Source organism: Lepidochelys kempii, chromosome 2 (genome assembly GCF_965140265.1).
Source record: "Lepidochelys kempii isolate rLepKem1 chromosome 2, rLepKem1.hap2, whole genome shotgun sequence".
Lineage (NCBI taxonomy): Eukaryota > Metazoa > Chordata > Testudines > Cheloniidae > Lepidochelys > Lepidochelys kempii.
Window position 1 is genome coordinate 223,995,112 of NC_133257.1, and position 22,516 is coordinate 224,017,627.

General features: G+C 39.0%; 1 protein-coding gene across 11 annotated transcripts in view; it reads right to left on the reverse strand.

Moving 5' to 3' along the window:
* The window catches only part of VPS50 (VPS50 subunit of EARP/GARPII complex), a 203,269-nt gene that overhangs the window by 150,670 nt on the left and 30,083 nt on the right, over nucleotides 1-22,516 (reverse strand). For 9 of the 11 annotated variants that reach the window (XR_012157551.1, XR_012157552.1, XM_073333942.1 and 6 more), the window contains 7 exons: nucleotides 20,178-20,300; nucleotides 19,471-19,542; nucleotides 12,225-12,278; nucleotides 7,585-7,655; nucleotides 4,203-4,320; nucleotides 4,081-4,116; nucleotides 605-687 (listed from right to left, as the gene is read on the reverse strand). Coding sequence is in view for 9 of the 11 variants with exons in the window: in XM_073333942.1 (XP_073190043.1) it covers nucleotides 605-687; nucleotides 4,081-4,116; nucleotides 4,203-4,320; nucleotides 7,585-7,655; nucleotides 12,225-12,278; nucleotides 19,471-19,542; nucleotides 20,178-20,300 (557 nt within the window). In the remaining 2 variants the exon portion in view is untranslated. Of the gene's footprint in view, nucleotides 1-604; nucleotides 688-4,080; nucleotides 4,117-4,202; nucleotides 4,321-7,584; nucleotides 7,656-12,224; nucleotides 12,279-19,470; nucleotides 19,543-20,177; nucleotides 20,301-20,663; nucleotides 20,767-22,516 lie in introns of all 11 variants that reach the window. The other 2 variants (XM_073333945.1, XM_073333946.1) reach the window with 1 other exon arrangement.

A 22,516-nucleotide genomic window follows, 5' to 3' on the forward strand; every position in this document is an offset into this window, starting at 1 on the left:
ATCTATCAAGATCCATCTTAAAACTAGTTAGGTTATTTGCTCCCAATACTCCTATTGGCAGGATGTTTCAGACTTCTCACCTCTGATGGTTAGGAACCCTCTACTAATATCCAGCCTAAATATATTCATGGCCAGTTTATACCCATTTGTTCTTGCGCCAACACTCTCTTACAACTGAAATAGCTCTTCTCCTTACCTGGTGTTCACCCCCTTGATATATTTAGAGAGCTTAATCATATTCCCATATCAGTCTTCATTTTGCTAGGCTAAACTAGCCCAGCTCTTTTAGTCCCTTCTCGTAAGACAGGCCTTTCATTGGCCTGATTATCCTCGTAGCCCTTCTCCATACCTGTTCTAGTTTGAATTCATCTTTTTTGAACATGGATGACCAAAATTGCACAGAGTATTCCAGATGAGGTCTTGACAGTGCCTTGTACAATGGCATTAATACTTCCCTATTTCTACTGGAAATTCTCACCTGCTATATCCTAGGATCACCTTTGCTTTTTCACAGCCACATCACTTTGGTGACATTTTATATTCCCCAAAACACTGCATACAAGCTGAAAGCTGGAACCTCCTTAGTAACAAAGCATAACCTTACCTTATACAACTGTAGTGTCTGAAAGTACTGGCTGCTTTCTGACATTCCAAGCACAATTGAATAGCTCCTGGATAGTCCTCCTCCTTAGGAAAAAATGCAATATAGATCGCTAATGTAACTTTTGAAGCAAATACTGCAACATACATTTTTAGACTAAAATTAAATGGAACCATATGGGGGAAAAAAATGCTAAAGAGATCTGTGGTAAGTATGCTACCTGTGAGAAGAGGAATGTTTTCTTAATATATTACACCAGAGTCTGCTTTTTTCCTCTAATGATTACACCAATTATATATCATGAGCATCACAGAATTTAAATGCAAAGCCACTGATTATGAATGAAAAATGCAAAAGGACAACATATAAACCATTTGTTATCAGATACTATTTCAGAATACCGATTTGCAGCTACATTCTTCTGCAGGCTCAAATTTAGCTACAAAAAATGTACGTTCGACTATTCATAACCACTATAACAGAAGGACAGGACACTTACAAGATCAGTATCCCAATCATCTTTTAAAAACTGCTATACTTAGATGAAGTAAGCTATTCAGTGCCATAGAGTAAAAATATATATATAAGCAGTACTTTGACTGGAACCCTTAAAACACTACGGAATAAATTCAGAGGTGAGTCTAGAAGAAGTCTAAATTTATGCAATCTATTATACTTTCCAGTCGTTGATCAGCTTAGACCAATTTACAGTGCTCTATATGTCACCTCTAAATTTGGCCCACTAAGCCTGATGGAACTCTAAAGTCATGCAATTCCCATGCAAAATGGCCAGAATAGAAGGATGTAGCAACAAAAGCAAGTAAAAGTAGGTCCCAAACTTAAAAATAAAAGTAAATACTCCTCACATCTATTACAACAATTTAGACTCCATTATTCCCACTTACTTGAGCCAGATATTCAAATGTTGTAAATTCATTGACTTAAATATACAATTGACCAGCTGTGAATCTGGCCCACTTATGTTTAAATTACGCCATTTTACTCATGAATTTGGCCTTATGGGTCAGATTCAGAACTCTCCATGTAGGCACAATTCCAAAGCTTATAACGTGTCTGAATATACTTCTATATTTTCATGTTTCCTACACAGAGCCCTCAGATTTATTTTAAACCCTCAAAATTCAGAAGCTGCAAACTCTTTTTTCAAAATATAAACATGCAAATTCAGTAGACTGACACCCACTTCACTTATTTGTTTTTGCAAACGTTATACATTAAACACCATACATGAAAACATGCATGAGGAGATGCAAAACAAGAAAAACCACAAAGTATACGGTTCAAAGACACTGGTGCAATGAAAAGGGGACAATCTAAGGGGAAAAGAACAGAATTGTCAAAAGCAATGGAACATTCCAACTCACAAATAAAATAATTCTGCCAAGTCATATGTGCACGTTAGATCATACCATAGGTCAGACAAATCTAAGTTATATAATCAGTTCTTGCAATGCCACAAGGCACAATCTCCAAGTTTGGGAGCAATACAGCATAGTCTTTCACAAGGCTGACCTCTTTTAGTAATGCTTATGAAACATCTTTTGCTCAAAACACTCTCCTTGAGCACCAGAGATGGTAACCTGATTCTATCACAGTTATACTTGCTGGGCACATATCCTTGCATCCAGAGTAAAGAAAATCCAAGTAATTTGTTCTCACGGTATGCCAGGGTAATGAGTGCAAGACTTCGTATTTTGATAAATGAATTCCTTTCAAAGTTTCAGTGTCTGTACTAACGTTTACTGACATTTGTTGGGGACAGAAATTCCTTTCTTGGAATAAGAGGATTTAAAAAGTGCTCAGTGACTTTTCAGCAGGCCCATGCAGGAATTTCAGATAGCTGATTCTTTACATTCCACACCTACTGTGAAGGTTTACTGAATAAAAATAAGGGGTTAATTCAAGCAGGAGCCAATGCAGGTATATGGAAAAGTGGACCATTGCTTCAGATACCCCAGTTAACCAATACTTAAAGGTAAACTGCCATTAGCTCTGAAGTTTTACCTCCACCCATATTGAGTTCAACAGCTTGTAAAAACTGGAGGGATAATCCAAGTGGGAAAAATTGAAACAAAGAACTTTGCGGTGGATATAACAAATGGACCCTGAAGGAGAAGGGAGCGAAGGCAAAGACTGAAGGAGGCAAACTAAAGCCCAGTCCCCAGAGGCTGGTGTGTTTGCTTTGTTCCCACTGTTGAGATTAAATGATGTTTTGATTTAGGAAGGCTGTGTTGGGTCACTGTATTCACCACCAGTCAGATCTCTAAAAGCAAAGATTTGCAGGTGCCAAACCCAGCCAGACCTGCTGAGCAATCATGGTTGTTACACAGAGTGCTCTACTCTGGGGACCCACTATGAGAGTCAGAGAACTGTAGAATTCCACACCGAGACAGGTGAAGGTGCAGGGCCTGTCACCTCACAGGGTGCACTCAGAAAAACCTGAGAGGGGACAAAGGCGCAGCTGGCCCGGCACTGCAGCACTTGCCTCTCTGCAACTGTCTCCTATTGCAATCCTCTTACCCACTCCATTCTACAAATGACACCCTCTTTTCATTTTCCACTCATCTAAACAATCCTCCATGCTCTGAATGGAAGGCCCTCCCCAGCTCTGTTCACCAAGCCAGAACCTCTCCTCATTCAAATCCCTCCTGAAAGCCCAATTTCTCCATGTTGCAAGTTAAACGATATAAAAAAAAAGTAGAAGTATAAGTAGCAAGTTAAACGATATAAAAAAAATTAATAGAACTCTCAAAACGTGCATACATCCTGGAATCTTGAGCTTCCTCACACTCTGCTATCTGCCCCCACCCACTGTGGGAGCAGATCTTACAGCAGCAAGGCTGTCCTACTATTCAGGGGTAGGGGGTAAAAAACACAGCTGAATGTCACATACTCAATCTATTCCTATCCATTGTGTTCTGACAGACACTTCTGTAGCGAGCCTGTACAGTACATAATCTTGGGTAGTTACATGCTGATATATTTTCCTTTGCCTGTACTAGAAATATCTGCTAACATGCAACCAGATAAACCTCACCCTCTGTTTGTCCTCCCAGTAAAAGCACATCCTGCTTTAAAACACTGGTGTCAGAAAGGATAGACACATATAAACAAGACAGACCTAACAGAACCCTTATTGTACTAATTAGAGCCTCAACCTGTCAGATCCACATGTTTACAAGGCTCTGCCCATGTGGATCCAGTGGCAGAACTGGAGCCTTGAACAGAATAGCAGGCATCTTCCAGTAGATTAGCAGTTGGTGCCCCATACACAGTATTTCTGACATTAAAAAGCAAAATTTCTGGTAAATCATTTTATTTGCCCTTTTATTTTTTCTTTCTTTTTTTTTTTTTAAACTGTCCTCTGTGTTAGGAAATAAGAGTGGAAGAAATAAAAAGGATGGAAACAAATGTATTCCCATCTACAATAACCATAAAATAGTTTGAAGTAAACTTACCTCCAACATTTCACTTAAACGTACATCAGTTCTTTGCTAAAAATTGACAGAAAATAAAGAGACATAAGAAAACTACATAATTAAGAAAAATATATTTTACCATTAAAAAAATCTGCACATACCAGTGTTTTTATTGTTCTCAGAGACTTCAGCAGTCCAATCAGCAACTGTCGTTTTCTTTGATTTGCAAGAAGTCCCAAACTAGCTTGAGTAAAACCTTCCTTTGCAATATTCAGGTGCCTGTAGAAGTTAACAATGCACAGAATAGTCTTAGCGAATATGCAAAATAAAGAATTTTACAGCAAATAGTCTAACAGGTAGGTTTCAATGCACATTAGAAACACTGAATGGCCACCACTGCTAGTGAAATTCAGCAATTACAGTAACACCAAAGAGAAATTAGAAAGGTGCAGGTATCCTTTATCTGGAGTTTGTTTTTAGGTCAATGGTCCATTCCAATAGGAGGCAGAACTTTCAGTTCACACTTTGGACTTAAGTACAGGAAGTGACTAGTAATTTTGTGTTAGTACCTACATCAAAAATAGGATATAGTTCTAATAAAAGTAATCATTAGTTCATATTAAAGCAAATGAAGGGATTTATTTTTGGGAGGGGGGAGAGTAATTTTGTTTTTAAACCATTTTATCATGTGTGATCATGGGAGACTTTAACTTCCCAGATATAGACTGGAGGACGAGTGCTAGTAATAATAATAGGGCTCAGATTTTCCTAGATGCGATAGCTGATGGATTCCTTCAGCAAGTAGTTGCTGAACCGACTAGAGGGGATGCCATTTTAGATTTGGTCTTGGTGAGTAATGAGGACCTCATAGAGGAAATGGTTGTAGGGGATAATCTTGGCTCAAGTGATCATGAGCTAATTCAGTTCAAACTGAATGGAAGGATTAACAAAAATAAATCTGCAACTAGGGTTTTTGATTTCAAAAGGGCTGACTTTCAAAAATTAAGGAAATTAGTTAGGGAAGTGGATTGGACTGAAGAATTTATGGGTTTAAAGGTAGAGGAGGCCTGGGATTATTTTAAATTAAAGCTGCAGAAGCTATCGGAAGCCTGCATCCCAAGAAAGGGGAAAAAATTCATAGGCAGGAGTTGTAGACCAAGCTGGATGAGCAAGCATCTTAGAGAGGTAATTAAGAAAAAGCAGAAAGCATATAGGGAGTGGAAGAAGGGAGGGATCAGTAAGGAAAGCTACCTTATTGAGGTCAGAATATGTAGGGATAAAGTGAGACAGGCTAAAAGTCAAGTAGAGTTGGACCTTGCAAAGGGAATTAAAACCAATAGTAAAAGGTTCTATAGTCATATAAATAGGAAGAAAACAAAGAAAGAAGAAGTGGGACCGCTAAAAACTGAGGATGGAGTGGAGGTCAAGGATAATCTAGGCATGGCCCAATATCTAAACAAATACTTTGCCTCAGTCTTTAATAAGACTAAAGAGGATCTTAGGGATAATGGTAGCATGATAAATGGGAATGAGGATATGGAGGTAGACATCACCATATCTGAGGTAGAAGCGAAACTCAAACAGCTTAATGGGACTAAATCGGGGGGCCCAGATAATCTTCATCCAAGAATATTAAAAGAATTGGCACAAGAAATTGCAAGCCCATTAGCAAGAATTTTTAATGAATCTGTAAACTCAGGGGTTGTACCGTATGATTGGAGAATTGCTAACATAGGTCCTATTTTTAAGAAAGGGAAAAAAAGTGATCCAAGTAATTATAGGCCTGTTAGTTTGACATCTGTAGTATGCAAGGTCTTGGAAAAAATTTTGAAGGAGAAGGTAGTTAAGGACATTGAAGTCAATGGTAAATGGGACAAAATACAACATGGTTTTACAAAAGGTAGATCGTGCCAAACCAACCTGATCTCCTTCTTTGAGAGAGTAACAGATTTTTTAGATAAAGGAAACGCAGTGGATCTAATTTACTTAGATTTTAGTAAGGCGTTTGATACTGTGCCACATGGGGAATTATTAGTTAAATTGGATAAGATGGGCATCAATAGGAAAATTGAAAGGTGGATAGGGAATTGGTTAAAGGGGAGACTACAACGGGTCCTACTGAAAGGTGAACTGTCAAGTTGGAGGGAGGTTACCAGTGGAGTTCCTCAAGGATCAGTTTTGGGGCCAATCTTATTTAATCTTTTTATTACTGACCTGGGCACAAAAAGTGGGAGTGTGCTAATAAAGTTTGCAGATGATACAAAGCTGGGAGGTATTGCTAATTTAGAGAAGGACAGGGATACCCTACAGGAGGATCTGGATGACCTTGTAAACTGAAGTAATAGGAATAGGATGAAATTTAATAGTGAGAAGTGTAAGGTCATGCATTTAGGGATTAATAACAAGAATTTTAGTTATAAGCTAGGGACACATCAACTAGAAGTAACGGAGGAGGAAAAGGACCTTGGAGTATTGGTTGATCATAGGATGACTATGAGCTGCCAATGTGATATGGCTGTGAAAAAAGCTAATGTCGTCTTGGGATGCATCAGGAGAGGTATTTCCAGTAGGGATAAGGAGGTTTTAGTACCGTTATATAAGGCACTGGTGAGACCTCACCTGGAATACTGTGTGCAGTTCTGGTCTCCCATGTTTAAGAAGGATGAATTCAAACTGGAACAGGTACAGAGAAGGGCTACTAGGATGATCCGAGGAATGGAAAACTTGTCTTATGAAAGGAGACTCAGGGAGCTTGGCTTGTTTAGCCTAACTAAAAGAAGGTTGAGGGGAGATATGATTGCTCTCTATAAATATATCAGAGGGATAAATACCAGAGAGGGAGAGGAATTATTTAAACTCAGTACCAATGTGGACACAAGAACAAATGGATATAAACTGGCCACTAGGAAATTTAGATTAGAAATTAGACGAAGGTTTCTAACCATCAGAGGAGTGAAGTTTTGGAATAGCCTTCCGAGGGAAGTGGTGGGGGCAAAAGATCTATCTTGCTTTAAGATTAAACTCGATAAGTTTATGGAGGAGATGGTATGATGGGATAACATGGTTTTGGTAATTAAATATTCATGGTAAATAGGCCCAATGGCCTGTGATGGGTTTTTAGATGGGGTAAGATCCACGTTACCCGGGAAAGAATTTTCTGTAGTATCTGGCTGATGAATCTTGCCCATATGCTCAGGGTTTAGCTGATTGCCATATTTGGGGTCGGGAAGGAATTTTCCTCCAGGGCAGATTGGAAGGCCCTGGAGGTTTTTTGCCTTCCTCTGTAGCATGGGGCACGGGTCACTTGCTGGAGGATTCTCTGCTCCTTGAGGTCTTCAAACTACAATTTGAGGACTTCAATAGCATAGATATAGGTGTGAGGTCTTTTTTAGGAGTGGTGGGTGAAATTCTGTGGCCTGCATTGTGCAGGAGGTCAGACTAGATGATCATAATGGTCCCTTCTGGCCTAAATATCTATGAATCTATGAATTCCCTTTCAATCTCTGAACAGCAGACAAGTGTGTCACTCAGTATGTACCATACCTTCTTCCATTTGTGCAAATGACTGCAGCTAACTGAAGACCAGTTTGTAAAGATGTAACTCGTTCAAGTTCCTACAGAGAAGCAATATTTCAATTTACTCGTCCAAGAATTATGCATTTTGTGTAAAACAAATCAGATGCTCTCACCAATCTCAAAGTAATTTACATAAACCTATAATCTACTCCCAAACTAAAATACATTTCAATCACCTAATCAGTAAAGGCCAAAGCACTGATGGCATAATGTGATGTTAGCATTTCCATAAAGGGAAATAAGACAATTTAGAGGTTCTGCAGAAACACTTTTACAGTCGCCCACAAAAAAACAAGCATCTTCAGAACAGATTTGGAATCCATTTTTACTGAAGTTGGAAACAACATAAAAATACTTTTGCTTTACTGATATATTGCAACATTAGCACAAGAATATTCTTATTGCCATTAATGAAATTCAGCCTAATGGAATGATAAAAGCTTCAGGCACACGCACAAAGTTTAATTTGCATTAATAAACCAGATACTGGCAAAGCAGGCAAATATGCTGTACAAAACATTTTGTTTCACAATATTTGGGTATTCACGAGCAATTCAGTACATATCACTTTGCAATGACCCTTAATTGTAACCTGTTGAATTTAGACTGTGACCTCTTCAGGGCAAGGAATGCAGCTTTAAATTATTTTTTTAAATTCCTAAGATATTTTTGGGCTCTTAAAAAATAATCACCAGGGATTTAAACAGCTATTAGTTTCTCATTATTTGGCAATACGTCATAGAAAGGTTTGCACACACCCTATATACAAGAAAAACTGAACATTTTAAAAATGTGTATTGCACTTGTGACAGGGTGTGCACTAGACAAGGATTAATGTCACGTTATGGGCAGAGGAAGTCCCGCCCCCGCCAGACCATGCTCGGCATGCTCCAACTGCTGTTCCAGTATAAAAGGGAGCAGACTAGTTCAGTCTAAGCTGAACACCAAGGAGGAAGGACACTTGGTGGAGGCTCCAAACCAGGAGCCGCTACAGCCACTGACTGCAGGAGACAGGGATCCCAAGAACCAGATAGGAGACCTGTTGCCTACAGCCAACCAACTGGAGTCGGAGTCCCAGGGAGCTGCCTGTGCCAAGGAGCAGAGACCCAGTCAGCATATGGACCACAGCTTCAGGAGACAGAGTAGCAAGTGGCCCCAGGTGGGGAGCAAGTTGTAACCCAACTGGAGCAAAGTCAGCATGTTGCAGTAGTATCCCCGCTGACTAGGTGGCAGGGAGGGCCCAGTACCCCAGCCATCATTTTCCCCCACCCCAGGTGGTGGCCCCTGACTCTGGCCATTAGGCCACAGAGTCCTGAATCCAAGGGCAGCCATACTGACTCTGGCCATTGAGCCACACAGTCTTGAGTCCAAGGACAGTCTGGTAAACTGTAACCATGGTGACACCACACCCATGATTTACCCTAAAGAGAGACAGGGTGTGCATACACCACGACAGCACTGTATTTCAAAATGTGTCAGGTACTTTCCAAACATAGAGAAGGGCATGGCCTCTACTTTAAAATTCTACAATACAAAATCTGATTTAATTTTAAAATCTGACCTGATCTAACTTACCAGTTAAATCCAGTTTAAAACCTAGGTCATTCTAACACCATCTTCTGCTCAAAATAATCAAAGATATACTATGGAAGTGAGATATTATTGCATTCACACAAAAAGTTTTCTCTTTCCTTACTAAGGTCTTTGGTTTAGAAAAGTCAGAAACTAGATCCTGGTTTGAGCAATGGCTTAAATTCTATTCAAAGATTGCTTCCCATTGTACCTAACAATCTCCCCTTTAAAAAAGCTTTGAATAGCTAAGACTTTTGCAGGGGGTCATGACTTCCTTTTTCATGCAGAAATGCATTTAATAATAAATCTAATCTAATAGATGGCATTCAACTGAAATAATTCTGGCTGTCTGAATTCAGTAAAATTTATCCTTTGGACACACTCAGATTGCACAGATTAGGGACTGGGATGGAGTGCAGCTATTAGGTTCCTAGGGACAAAACCCTCAGTCCAATACCCAGACTGAGAAGCTGGGCAGATGTACTCCCTTCCCTCAACCAGATATGGAGTGGCTCTGCAGTGCCACTTCAACCCAGAAGCTGCAACAGTCCTCCTTTTTTGGGGGGGTAAAAAGTGCCCCTCTTCTAGGGGAGAACACACCAGAGAATCTGCAGAATGGAAAATCCACTGGCCCGGTCTATTCCCGATTAGTCCCCACAGGAAGTTCTCACAAAACAGGACCCTACTTTATACAGGGGATGCATACCACCTCTGTGACCTCCTCCCAACCATGCAGTGGAAATGCACTCACTTCCAGGGGAACCTGTGCAGGGTGAGGAAGCAAGGATAGGATTTTCTGCTAAATATGACCTATTATCATGAAGTACGGAACACAATTATTAAATACATCCCAGTGAGTCAGTGGGAATGCAAGCGCTCAGCCCCTCAGATAGGATTTTCTTGGACATTTGCAGGATAGGACACCCTATTTTAAAAGTCATGATACTAAATCCAGAGACAAAAATAGCCCCTGAGGAGCCCTAGCTATGCAGTTAACATGCTCAGACTTTTTAAACAGGATTATTGACTAACACAACTAAGGAGTTTTTAAAGTGCCTCTTATTGGCCTGATAGATTTTTGGAACCACTTTGGAACCACTGAAGCACTGTGCACTCTTGTATAAATCCATACATAGTACTATTTCAAGCCACATTAAAAGGCTGCTGTAATATGAAATGAATGCCTACTTTTAATGATGTGTGTGCGCACAATACCCCATTTGGTAATGCAGCCATTTTAAAATTAACAAGATATCAGAAGAACATTATGGAATTATGGATGAGGAAGGGTTTGTAGTAGTGAAACTGTTGTGTACAGAAAATAAACAAGATCCAAAACAGAAACTCCTTGCCAGAGTCTGCATCAATTGTCCATAAACAGCCTCTTTTTAAAAAAAATTTTTTTTTTTAAATGAAAATGCTTCTGTTTCATATAAGGTGTCAGATAGGGATAAATTAATAATAGTTTTCCTTCACACATGTAATTATAGTTTCACTCTCTGGATTTTAACTTTGGGATGAAAAGACAATACTTGTCACTGTCAGATCGCCTCCTCTTCCAGAGAAAAGTCAGGCTAGGGACATACTCCTGTGAGGATGGAGAAACTGTTTTAATGTTTCACTCTAGGATACTGATGGACCTATCTCATCTGACACTTCCAACTGACTATGGCCCTCAGCCTTTGAACATTCTACCAGTACTTCAGTGTAATACTATAACAATGTCTTATCAAGAAATATTGACAGGCTAGAATCTAGACACCCACTCTCTTTATGCCTTACCCAAGAGTCACCACAGTTTACAGAAGCTTTGCAAATGATGAAGCAACAAGGAAGAAAGCTGAAGTGTCAGCAGCAAAGGCAATACACTAACTCAAAGACTGAGAATGGGTTATTCTTACACTGGGGAACAGAAGGTTAGTTGTCCTCTCCCTCAGCTTCAGCAAAATCTCATCCAGTGCAACTCTTCAGAATGTGGATATTTCAATACTACTGTAATGGGGGCCTCATTAGAATCTACATTAGATTGGCAAAATGGTGAATCCAAGTTTCCTTGACTCTCATGGTTTAATTTGTTTCTTTGGGGAATCCTCACTTTGATTTGCGGAAAAGATGAACCAGATCCTGGCGGACCTGACCAATCTCATGAGAGCGCTATCAGAATAAGAGGGCATTAAAGCTATCATCTTCTCTAGGGTTTAACCCCGTTTTGCTCATTGAAGTCTCTTGGAAGTGCCATGTCCAACTTACTTCTCTGTTGGACACACTTCTCATGAGTTGGTAAAGACCAGTGGAAAGTTTGGAATTTGTTACTGATGAGGATGGTTAATGCCTTATTCATGGAAGCAAGGTGCAAGCCATCCTTCAACATAAACAGTAATGAGGCTCCTGCTCAAGCCCCCTCCAGCTGCTACCTCATCTATAGCCTCCCATTTCTGGAGCATCTTATTATGATTATGTTGGAGCAGCTCCCATGACATCTCAGTCTTGTGTCCTTGATTCCTATCAGTCTTGTTTTAGACTTTAGTGTAACAATTTAGTTCCTACTGGACACACCACACAATTACTTTTGGATTGTCAATTGGAAAGTCAATGCTAGATTTGTTGGATCTATAGGAAGCTTTTAAAACCACTGACCAAGTAGTTTGCTTCATCTTCAGAGGCTTGTTTGAGCTGATGGAATGCCCTTTTGTTACATTCATTGATTCCTCTGGTAATTAGTAGTAGCAGTGTTCTTTGGACAGGGCTTTTAACTGATTTTGCCATTTTTTAAAAAAAAAAATAGGGTTGATTTGGAATGGATTACTATATTGATTTAAGCATCTAAGTGCACTGATGATGGGTATCAACATGACTTAAGTAAAACAGCCACAGAATATAAGAATTTAAAGACTACACTCTCCCACTGACAACATGAATGATCAACAATTGTGCCTAAAAAACAGATCAAGCTGAATTACAGTAACATTAGCTGGTGTGATTTAATAATTCACAGAAGGCATTTACAATATAAATACATAAGTTCATTATCTTACCTTAACATATGCAGGCTGCTTTTCAAGAATCAAGTCTGCAACCTTTTTAGATACCTTGAAGGGGAAAATATTACATGTGAGGTATCTGGGAAGTATCCAATCTCTATGCTGAAAGATCTGCATTAAGAACTCTGAAGATTTCCTGTAACTCTTAACATTCTTAATCATTCATTGACTAAATACATATGCCAAGAAAGAAGTAAACGTTCTAAGATAATGACCACACTTCTCCTGCAAGTAAAAACAGGCGTATGTTTACAGCTCCCATTTGGGAATTAGTAGATGTTTTCAAATTAACCTTTTAGCCCTTTACCAGCTAAAGAGCATACTTGAGTAAAAATAGAAAATATATGGAGCACTGGAGCCTGATATATTCTGTTTTCCATGTTATTAGTGTGCAATTACAAATTAATCACCTACACTGGAGATTAAACAAACTACAAAGGAAACTTTCCTTTCATACAGCTACCATATTATATATAATTTATGCTAGTTTATAATCATCCTGTGCATGGCAAAATCAACTTAAGTTTTCTGTTGGTGTGCAAAACATAAGCATTTTAAATTTTATGTTTTGCACTGCTCTGAATTAAATTGTAAATGAAGGGCTATTCTACTCTGAGAATTACACCCTATATTGAATTTAAAAAACAAACATCTTTTCAGTGTACATACACATAAGAAAGGGTGAACAATGAAAAAAATACCAAATAAACCATCAGTAATTTATGAAAATCATGTAACATTTCCAGGTTCAGAACAGTTTTCTTCCAGCAAGGGTTAGGGATGTTTAAGGAGACACAGGCTCAGCATCTGAAATGAGGGAATGATTTATGTTGCTCTTAAGCACTTCTCTCCAGAGATGGGAATCAGAGGAGAGTCTGGCTGAAGCAGTCAACCAGCTCATCCATCTTGTTTGCTGAGGAGAAATGAAGAGGTTCTTTATGTGTAACAGGTTGCACACCTGCATTGTTAACCATGATGTGAAGCTGGAACCCTGGTCAATCGGCATTTCCTGTGGCAATCCTCCAGTGGCCATACCAGCTCAATCCCTATTCTTCTGAAACACAACCAGTATAAGGAGGACAGTAAGAGTCTGGCAAGATGTCTTTGGTACCATCAACTGGCAATCTGGGCAAGCGGTGCAGGAATGTCACACATCTTTATGTATTCCCCCACATACACACACAAAAATCAGTCCAACAATCATAATACAGATATATGCTTCCTTGATTGCCCTGCAGAATGTCTGTCATGTGCCTGATAATGTAGTTCTCTTTTACAGGATCAGGGAATTACCAGTTTGTTCTTTATCTCTCCCAGTTTGTATCTGTGAAATGGAGAGACCTTGGCAAAGGGTACCCTGTTCTTGGCAACAAATTCTCATCTCAGACCTGACAGACTAACTGCACTAAACAAATATCCTACAGGATATTTATCCATAAAGAGTAACTTGTAAGGTAACTACAGAAAGCTCATAAATTGTCAAGATTCATAGTCATTGCAAGATGTACATAGAATCATAGAATATCAGGGTTGGAAGGGACCTCAGGAGGTCATCTAGACCAACCCCCTGCTCAAAGCAGGACCAATCCCCAATTTGTGCCCCAGATCCCTAAATGGCCCCCTCAAGGATTGAACTCACAACCCCGGGTTTAGCAGGCCAATGCTCAAACCACTGAGCTATCCATCCCCCCCAACATAGATAATACTTAAGGAATAACATTTATATTGAAAGTATGGTTTATGGACTTGCAGTAGAAATTAGACACCAGGATCTAAGATATCTTGGTGATGACCCATTCAAGCAAGATGGAGTTGTCACCCCTCCTTAGTCAACTGGCAAGGTAATTCAAGGTTCTTTTGTCTACTCTTGCCACATCCCAGAACAGTCAATGGAAAACCATCACAGGCAATTCCCAATGACCAAAAGCAGTTGGAGGTGACAAGGAACATAACAGCAGGCAGGAGATCACCCTGGCTATGAATTGAAACAAACAACTGTTTCAAGTACAAGAATGTAGAGTGAAGCCACTCTATACATTCATGGAGTAAATCCCTAAAAAAAAGTGGGGGAGGGAGGGCAGGGGGCTTTCATGGACCTTAATTCTTGTGAAACCAGCCAGCTCTGCAACAGACTGAATTTTGAAGGGATAGCCTACTTTATTATATAGAAAACGTGACTATTGATATATGTAAACCCAGGTTCAGGTTTCATTATTTTGTTTTGTGTTGTAACCCATCATTTCTATCACTTTCACTTCTAGTTAAATCTTTAGTCCTTAAATAACCTACTTTTGTTTTATTTTAAGGGCTCGCAAGTGCTACATGGTTTACAAGAGCAGTGGTTTATGACAAAACTTGGAACACTTCACCTCTAGGTGCAGAGGATCTGGAATTTTTGTGAATAGCCAATGTCAGGGGCTGGATATCACAGGGGAATGATGCAAAGGGACTTGGGAATTGAGGTGCACCTATTGTTAATCTGCCTGATGAAGGAAGGGCTGGCATAGCCAAGAGGAGAGCATTTGAGTGGCTGAAAGGGTAGTGCTGTTAGAGAGCTGAGTCCCAGCCACCACAAAAAGACTCCCTCTCACTGGAAGCAGAGGTTAACAAGGGGGACTCACAGTACCATCACAGTAACTATCACTGCCTTGTACTTTCATTCAAAATGCAGAAACTGGGCAGCTAAAAGAGGTAACTATTGTATTGTCTACAATTGCTATGGCCCCCTTGTAAAAGGTGTCTGACGGAATCTCCCCAGATCAATCTGGATATGATTCTGTACAATCTCTGGGTCTTGAGTGTTGGCAATTGTCTCTTCTCTTCAGGTTCATTCTGGTGATGTACTTCCCCACCCACTTAAAAACAAAACAAAACCAAAAAAAACTTCCCTAGTTCCTCTGTGCAAGTCACTTTTTCTTGCCTATCCAGACTCTCCCTCCCACCTATCCTTGCAGACACAGGTGCCGGCTTCCTCCTTTCCTTGGGGGTGCTTGGCCCTACTCAGCCTCTTCCTGCCCATTTCCACCCCCTCCCCTGAGTGCACCCTGTCCCCACTCCTCCCCTTCATCCCCCAGTGCCTCCTGCATGCCACACAACAGCTAATCGTGACAGGAAGGAGGCACTGGGAAGGAGTGGGAGGAGTTGATCGGCAGGGCTGCCGGTGGGTGGGAGGTGCTGGGGGGGAGAGGGGGAGCTGGCTGACGGTGGGTGCACCTATGATTGCAGACCCTTGTTCTGAACTGATCCATACCTTTAAGCAGGAAAGATACACTGGTGCTATTCTATTGGTTCAATTACTAAGAGTTTCATTCACCAGTGTAACCACCACCGTATTGGTAAGGTCTGGGGGTGAAAGGAGTGTATTTCTTCCTCAGAATTTGTCTGTAGTGCTAAAAACAGAAGACTTCTAATACCCATAGCTAGAGCAACTGTGCCAAGCACCTGTCTCAGTCTGTGCTAGAATCTACCCCCACCTCTCAAGCTTTTTGTTTTTTTAAATATATTTATTTACTATTCAAGTTAAATATCTTTGCAGATTCAGCACTTACTTGCAATTGTTCTGTCATGTGAAATGCATTTAAGTTATCACCTTCTGTTCTCTTTTACATAAACATCCCACAAACAATAGCCATACATCCCAGGATCGTCCATCATCATTTATGCAACCATTCTACAAGTCAGCACTACTGATAACATTCAGTTGTGAGTAGGGAGAGCAAGACCCAGTCACTCCACTGAATGACCATATAATTTCAAAGGTTGCTGAATACCAGTAATACAATACCTCCTATTTTAGGAGGTTAAATATTCTCTCACACAGTCATCACAACTTCTTCTGATATCAACTGATTTAGTAATTTCATTAGGTAATTAGCATTTTATGCAAAGGCATCTTGTATAATGTACGATTAAACGTACAACTAAGCTAGCACAACTCTTGTTAATATCTTTTCACTTTAGAAGCCAGAAATACAATTCCGAACAATGGGACTGGCAACAATAGTCAATATAAAGAAATTGCAACATGGTATGAAAAACAAGAATTAGTTCAGTTTTTCAAAAATAGAGCTGAATAAATGACTACACTTTTCTGATGCCAACTGAAAATATGGCTACATATGGCACTTTACTAATTAAAATGAAAAGCAAACTGATGTGCAGGTAAGACCCAGCTTTCTGCTGTACAGATTAAAGACACAAGCACTAAGATGATATGATACAGACAGTAAAGAGCCCTGAGTGTGCTGGAATCCATATCACATAACAGAACAATTGCAAGTACATGCTGAATCTGAAAAGATATTTAAGATAAATCACTGAGCCCTGTTCCTCACAGAACCACCACATCAAGTAATTTAAGAAAACATGACCAAGATCAATTGTACAAAAGCATGTGGTGAAACCCAATGAAAAAATGGAATATCAAGCAATGTTTTATCATAATCAAGAGGTCATTTTGTAATTAACAAGAAAGTCAATAGAGCATATGTTAAAGATTCAAATTCCAAAAGGAAAAAGCACCACTGCAAATGACTAATATACCTTTAAACTACTACTGTAATTATATATGTCAACTAAAGATATACACACTGAAATTAGGATCTACAGTTATGGAAATGGTAATGTACATCCACCTTTTTAAAGGATGTATTTATCAGATGTGCTGTATCGTCAGTCAATATACTGAAATGACCTAGTCCTGTATGAGCAGTTTAAAAGTAGTGTCATAAATATAAAGGGAAGGGTAACTACCTTTCTGTATACAGAACTAAAAAATCCCTCCTGGATAGAGGCAAAACCCTTTCACCTGTAAAGGGTTAAGAACCTAAGATAACCTCGCTGGCACCTGACCAAAATGACCATTGAGGAGACAAGATACTTTCAACACTGGAGGGGGGCGGAACAAAGGCTCTGTCTGTGTGATGTTTTTGCCGGGAACAGATCAGGAATGCCCTTCATAACTCCTTAAGTTAGTAAGTAATCTAGCTAGAAATGCATTAGATTTCCTTTTGTTTAATGGCTGGTAAAATACGCTGTGCTGAATGGAATGTATATTCCTGTTTTTGTGTCTTTTTGTAACTTAAGGTTTTGCCTGGAGGGATTCTCTGTGTTTTGAATCAGATTACCCTGTAAGATATTTACCATCCTGATTTTACAGAGGTGATTCTTTTACTTTTTCTTTAATTGAAATTCTTCTTTTAAGAACCTGATTGCTTTTTCATTGTTCTTAAGAGCCAAGGGTTTGGGTCTGTGTTCACCTATGCAAATTGGTGAGGATTTTTAATCAAGCCTTCCCCAGGAAAGGGGGAGTAGGGCTTGGGGGGATAATTTGGGGAGAAGATGTCTCCAAGTGGGCTCTTTCCCTGTTCTTTGTTTAACACGCTTGGTGGTGGCAGCATAGGGTTCTAGGACAAGGCAAAGTTTGTACGTTGGGGAAGTTTTTAACCTAAGCTGGTAATAATAATCTTAGGGGGTCTTTCATGCAGGTCCCCACATCTGTGCCCTAGAGTTCAGAGTGGGGAAAGAACCATGACAAGTAGCCTGTGTGTAACAATATTTTTAGAATTGTACACAAAAAATGAGATGCAGAATTCTGTGGTGCTGACATACATAAAATATGTTAATGTCTTCTTAACACTATTGATTTAAATTTTAAATTGGTTTGGCCCCAGGTAATTATATCCCACACAAGATTTAACAGGGAGAAGAAAGATAAAATTTATACCAATCACCCAGGTCTCCTGCAAAAACACCTCATTGATTTCTTTCACCATATGGCAAATGGTTACTGTCAACAGGATCTAGAAGTGGAAAGGATACCCTGTCCAAATGACAATACCCTCCTATGCTAGGAAGAAATTTAAAACAGATTAAGGAAGACGTAAACAACAGTCTTGAGGAAAATAATCATGACAAGATATTTCTGCTGTTTACTAAAGAATTTGTCTCACAAAAATTTAAATATTTTTATTTGCAATTTGCTTTTTCCTTTATGTGTGCACTGTGGTTGAGAAATCCTTTTACTTATATGGTGTGGACAGTCAGCATTTGGCAGATACAGAGACAACTGGTTCCCCCTCCATCAAGTCATCTCTCTGTCCTGAATATTCTCCAGTAGATTTTCATGCTGTCACCAGGTGTCCGCTGCGAAACTTTTCTTCTTGGTGAAGAAAAAAAGAGCCCTGTTCCCTTTGGAATCTCATTCTTCCATCTCTTGAGGATGAAAAGACTGAAAAGTGCTGGCACATGTTTAACAGGCTGATACCTGTAGAACTTCAAAGCCAAGCTCTAAGAGAAGAAATCTTGAAGACACACAAGGTTGAAGGACTGAGGCTTTTTTGTACTGTGAAGAGTCTAGTTACAGAATCAGTGTTTTTCTTCCTAATATTTCACTCATTTTAAAAACATGATTAAGCTTCCTATAGTAGTTTCACTAATGGCTATACTCCAATAAACTCTAAAAGTTACAGGAAGTTAATGCCTGATCTAATTACAGATATTTAAAAGACCAATGAACCAATAATTAATATTTTGGTAGGAAATATATTCTAGAAGGTGTATAATGTATTGCAAGAAAATGTAAGAAGTACCCTTGCGAGGTTATCCAACAGCTACACTGATTTTATTCCCCATAATCATGAAAGGAAGCTACCACCAATTCTCATATTTTATTTGTCTCATTCCACAATAATTGTGCACCAGCGTTCACTAGAAGACATCCACACTGGGAAAGAATAAAATTTGGCAAGGTAAAAATATAGCAAACCACCAACTGCAAATATAAACAGCCAACAAGATAGCTGTGCAGCTACATAATAGATTTGTATTTTGTTTAAGCTGTTTTTACATTACCAAAAGTTCCTCAAAAGAACAAAAAGTTAAAGAAGTTACAGTGCTGAGAGCAACATATATTTCCTTGTCTTTCAAAGTACTGGTAGACCTGAACATAGCCAATGAGGAAAGTCGATACTGCTGAAGAAAGAAGTGGTATACTGGTAAGACCTAAGGCCAAGTTGAACATCATATTTTACTGATCTTGATTTTCCATTATAAAAAAAAAACAAACAAACATAAAACTTAGTGCTAACTTAACTGGGTTAATACCTTTAAGGATCCAAGATTATTTTCAGCCCCATGTCATGATATTCTTAATAAATATAGGAAGAACTACTGGAGCTTACAACACGTCAGTAGCATCAAGTTCTACACACTCAACAAAGGAGGACACAGTTTTACTTACAGCAGCTTGTTGTTGCTTTAATTTGTCTCTGTATTCTTCCATTTCTTGAAGACTAAGAACTGCAGGAAGCTTCTGTATGTAGAAGACAAAATTAAAACCAATGAAAAATGAATGTAGATGAAGTGTACATATAATTAAATGCGTTTAGGAAACAATCTAATCTGCATTTAAAGTAAGGCAATGATAAACAATAAAAAGTCAGAGTTACATTATGGTGAGTATCCAGTAATGGATAATCAAAATCTCAGAGCTTTTTCTTCTATTCAACAGATTATGTACACACACGCGCACACACACACAGCAGAATCAACACGCAACATATTCTAGTTTTGGTTACTAACAAAATAAAGCAAAAAATACAGTTTTGCTGCCAAATCTAATCAATTTCCCAGTTTTAATTATTTGGGCCATTTCATAAACAATTTGATTTTTAAACTGTTTGGAAGCCCAATGGGCTAGATCCTATAGCCACTGAATTCAATGGGAAGATTCCCATTGATATCAATGGGTTTTGGATCAAGCCCTATACAACCACAGCATGACAGAGAAATCTTAATTCTGGGTTAAGGAAAAAGATAAGTCACACAAATAAATATTAGAAGTCAAGATGAAAGGGTGAACATTGACTAAACTAAATGTCATCGATTAATGTCTTTTAGAATACTGACTTGGGGGGGGGGGGGGGGGGGGGGAGGAAGACTTCTTACCTCCAATTCATACTTCACAATATCAAAGGAATCATTGGAAAAATACACTTCTTCAATGCTGTTAATTATTTCTTGCTGGGCTTGAGGATCGGTTGGTTGTTCCCGGAGTTCTCTCAGCTCCTCCTTAACAAAAATATTGATTTTTAGTAAATGTAACTACATAGAAGGAACACTGCACTCTCAAGACAACCTGCTTTCCAAAGCCATTATACAAGCATGAGAGCCCTGGGTACAAAACAGAAACAGCTGTATTTTTCAGTCTGTTCCAAATATTGGACGTGGGAGACTATCCAAATAGCAGAACTCATGCTATAACTGCTGTGAATTGCCTAGTTATCGCTGTACCAATATACATTTTGTTCCTGAAACATGGTACAAATGTCTATGGGGTCATGTCTTTCCCCAGGTGTTCACAGCACTTAAGAAAAACTCAAAATAAAGCAAAACAGATCAGAGACCTATCTTTCAGAAGTGCTAAGCACTCACCACTTCAACTGAAGTCACGAGGAACCAATTAAGTGCTTGGCACTATTTCAAATCACGTCAAAGTGGTTGAGTTTAAAGGCAAAGTTAACAGGCAGAGTCTTTCCTAAATAAATGATAGACATTCTCTGTTAAAATATTGTGATTTGTTATGTTCCTGAAAGAATCAGACAAGGTACAGTACAGCAGTCTATTTCCATTAACTAAATTGTTTCAGAATATTTCAAAGTGAATTAAATATATTTGAAAACTAAATAGAGAGCTTTGCCCTCAAAGTTAGTTTTCCTAGTTTAAATAAGTTGAGGGAATATTTCCATAAAATATTCATGTTAACCATTTCTTAGACGTTAGTGTATTAATTTCTTAGGAGGGAAAAATGACCAGAATTTTATGTTAGTAAGCTTCAAGCAAGTTAGAACACACACAGTAAAACCAGAAAAATGAGGCCATAAATCAGTGACCTATCTCTACTATAGTCAGTCAAGTCAGCAACATATCAATTAGATAGCAAATAACCATGCCACACAACACCAATCCCACTGGCCCCTGCTAATGTCAGGCAATATCTTAATGGTTAATGAGAACTAAGATTCTGACAGATCTTTAAGGAAAAAAAAGAGAGAGAGAGAGACATCCGACTTCTATCGCAAAGACAAATTGCCCATAACCCTCAGGCAATTAGACAGCTACATTGGACACTTAACTGAAAGATTTAAAAAAAAAAAAAAAAAGAGGACTCCAGAAATTTTGAATTGTGCTGCCACCTTCTCAACAACTGTACCCAAACAAGGTAGGTTAGGTGGGTAGAGGTCAGCCTCAAAGTGATGATATAGTACGCAAAGTCCAAATGAACATTTTTGAGGTAAAATGGTATTTTGCCATCCCTTAAGAAAGTGTAAATCTTCAATACCACGATTCCTTGCTTTAAAAAAAAAAAAAAAAGGCACACACAGACACACACGCATGCCATGAAGTTGCAGTTTGGTGTTCCATTCAGCACATGTAGTGCCTAAGCAAGTGAATATGACTAAAATTCAATTTTAGACAACTTGGCGTTGGTCCCCTCCAGACATGGATCTGTACCACTTCAGATGGATGACAGTATGGCAGCCCAAATCTACCAAGTACTTCCACCTGCAATATTTCCACTCTGCAGAAGCTAAATAAAAAACCTCATTTGTCTCCACAACCACCACAGCACAGGAATTTAAACAGTATCTCTGAAGCAGTTTTTCAGCCTTGGATCGAGACAACTCATCTCCATGCCATGCATTTTATTTGCAATAGGTTGTCCGTGTACCAATGGGAGCTTTGAGGAAGACAGACAACATTTAGGAGATATTTTGTTAATAACCACAGACAAATCCTATCATCCCCACCAGGTCAGCAACAGAATGGTCCACTGGCTGAGCAGTACAATCCCTAATGATCCATGTCTGGAGGGGACGAATGCCAAGTTGTCTCAAAATGAATTTCAGCTATGTTCACATGCTGAGGTACTATCTGTGCAGGATGGAACACCAAACTACAACCTCCTGGCTTGACAAGTACAATGAAATTACATTTATCTGCAGCTTCAGATGGAGGCTATATTAAAATAAAACTGGTGGCTTGAAAAAAAAAAATGTGTGGGAGGTGAGAGTTCTTCTGAACAAAGGAGAAAATAGTCACTACTTGGCTCTCAGCAATATGAAAAAATGTGGAACTTTTTATTTAGGCAAAGTTACAATAAAAACATTGATATACTACATCATACATTACTTATTATATATTCAGGATCAGCTTAATATTCAAAGAACCTGGCTAGAAAAAAGTTTTTCTATCTACTATTTTATTTTGGAGAGTAGCTTTGGCCC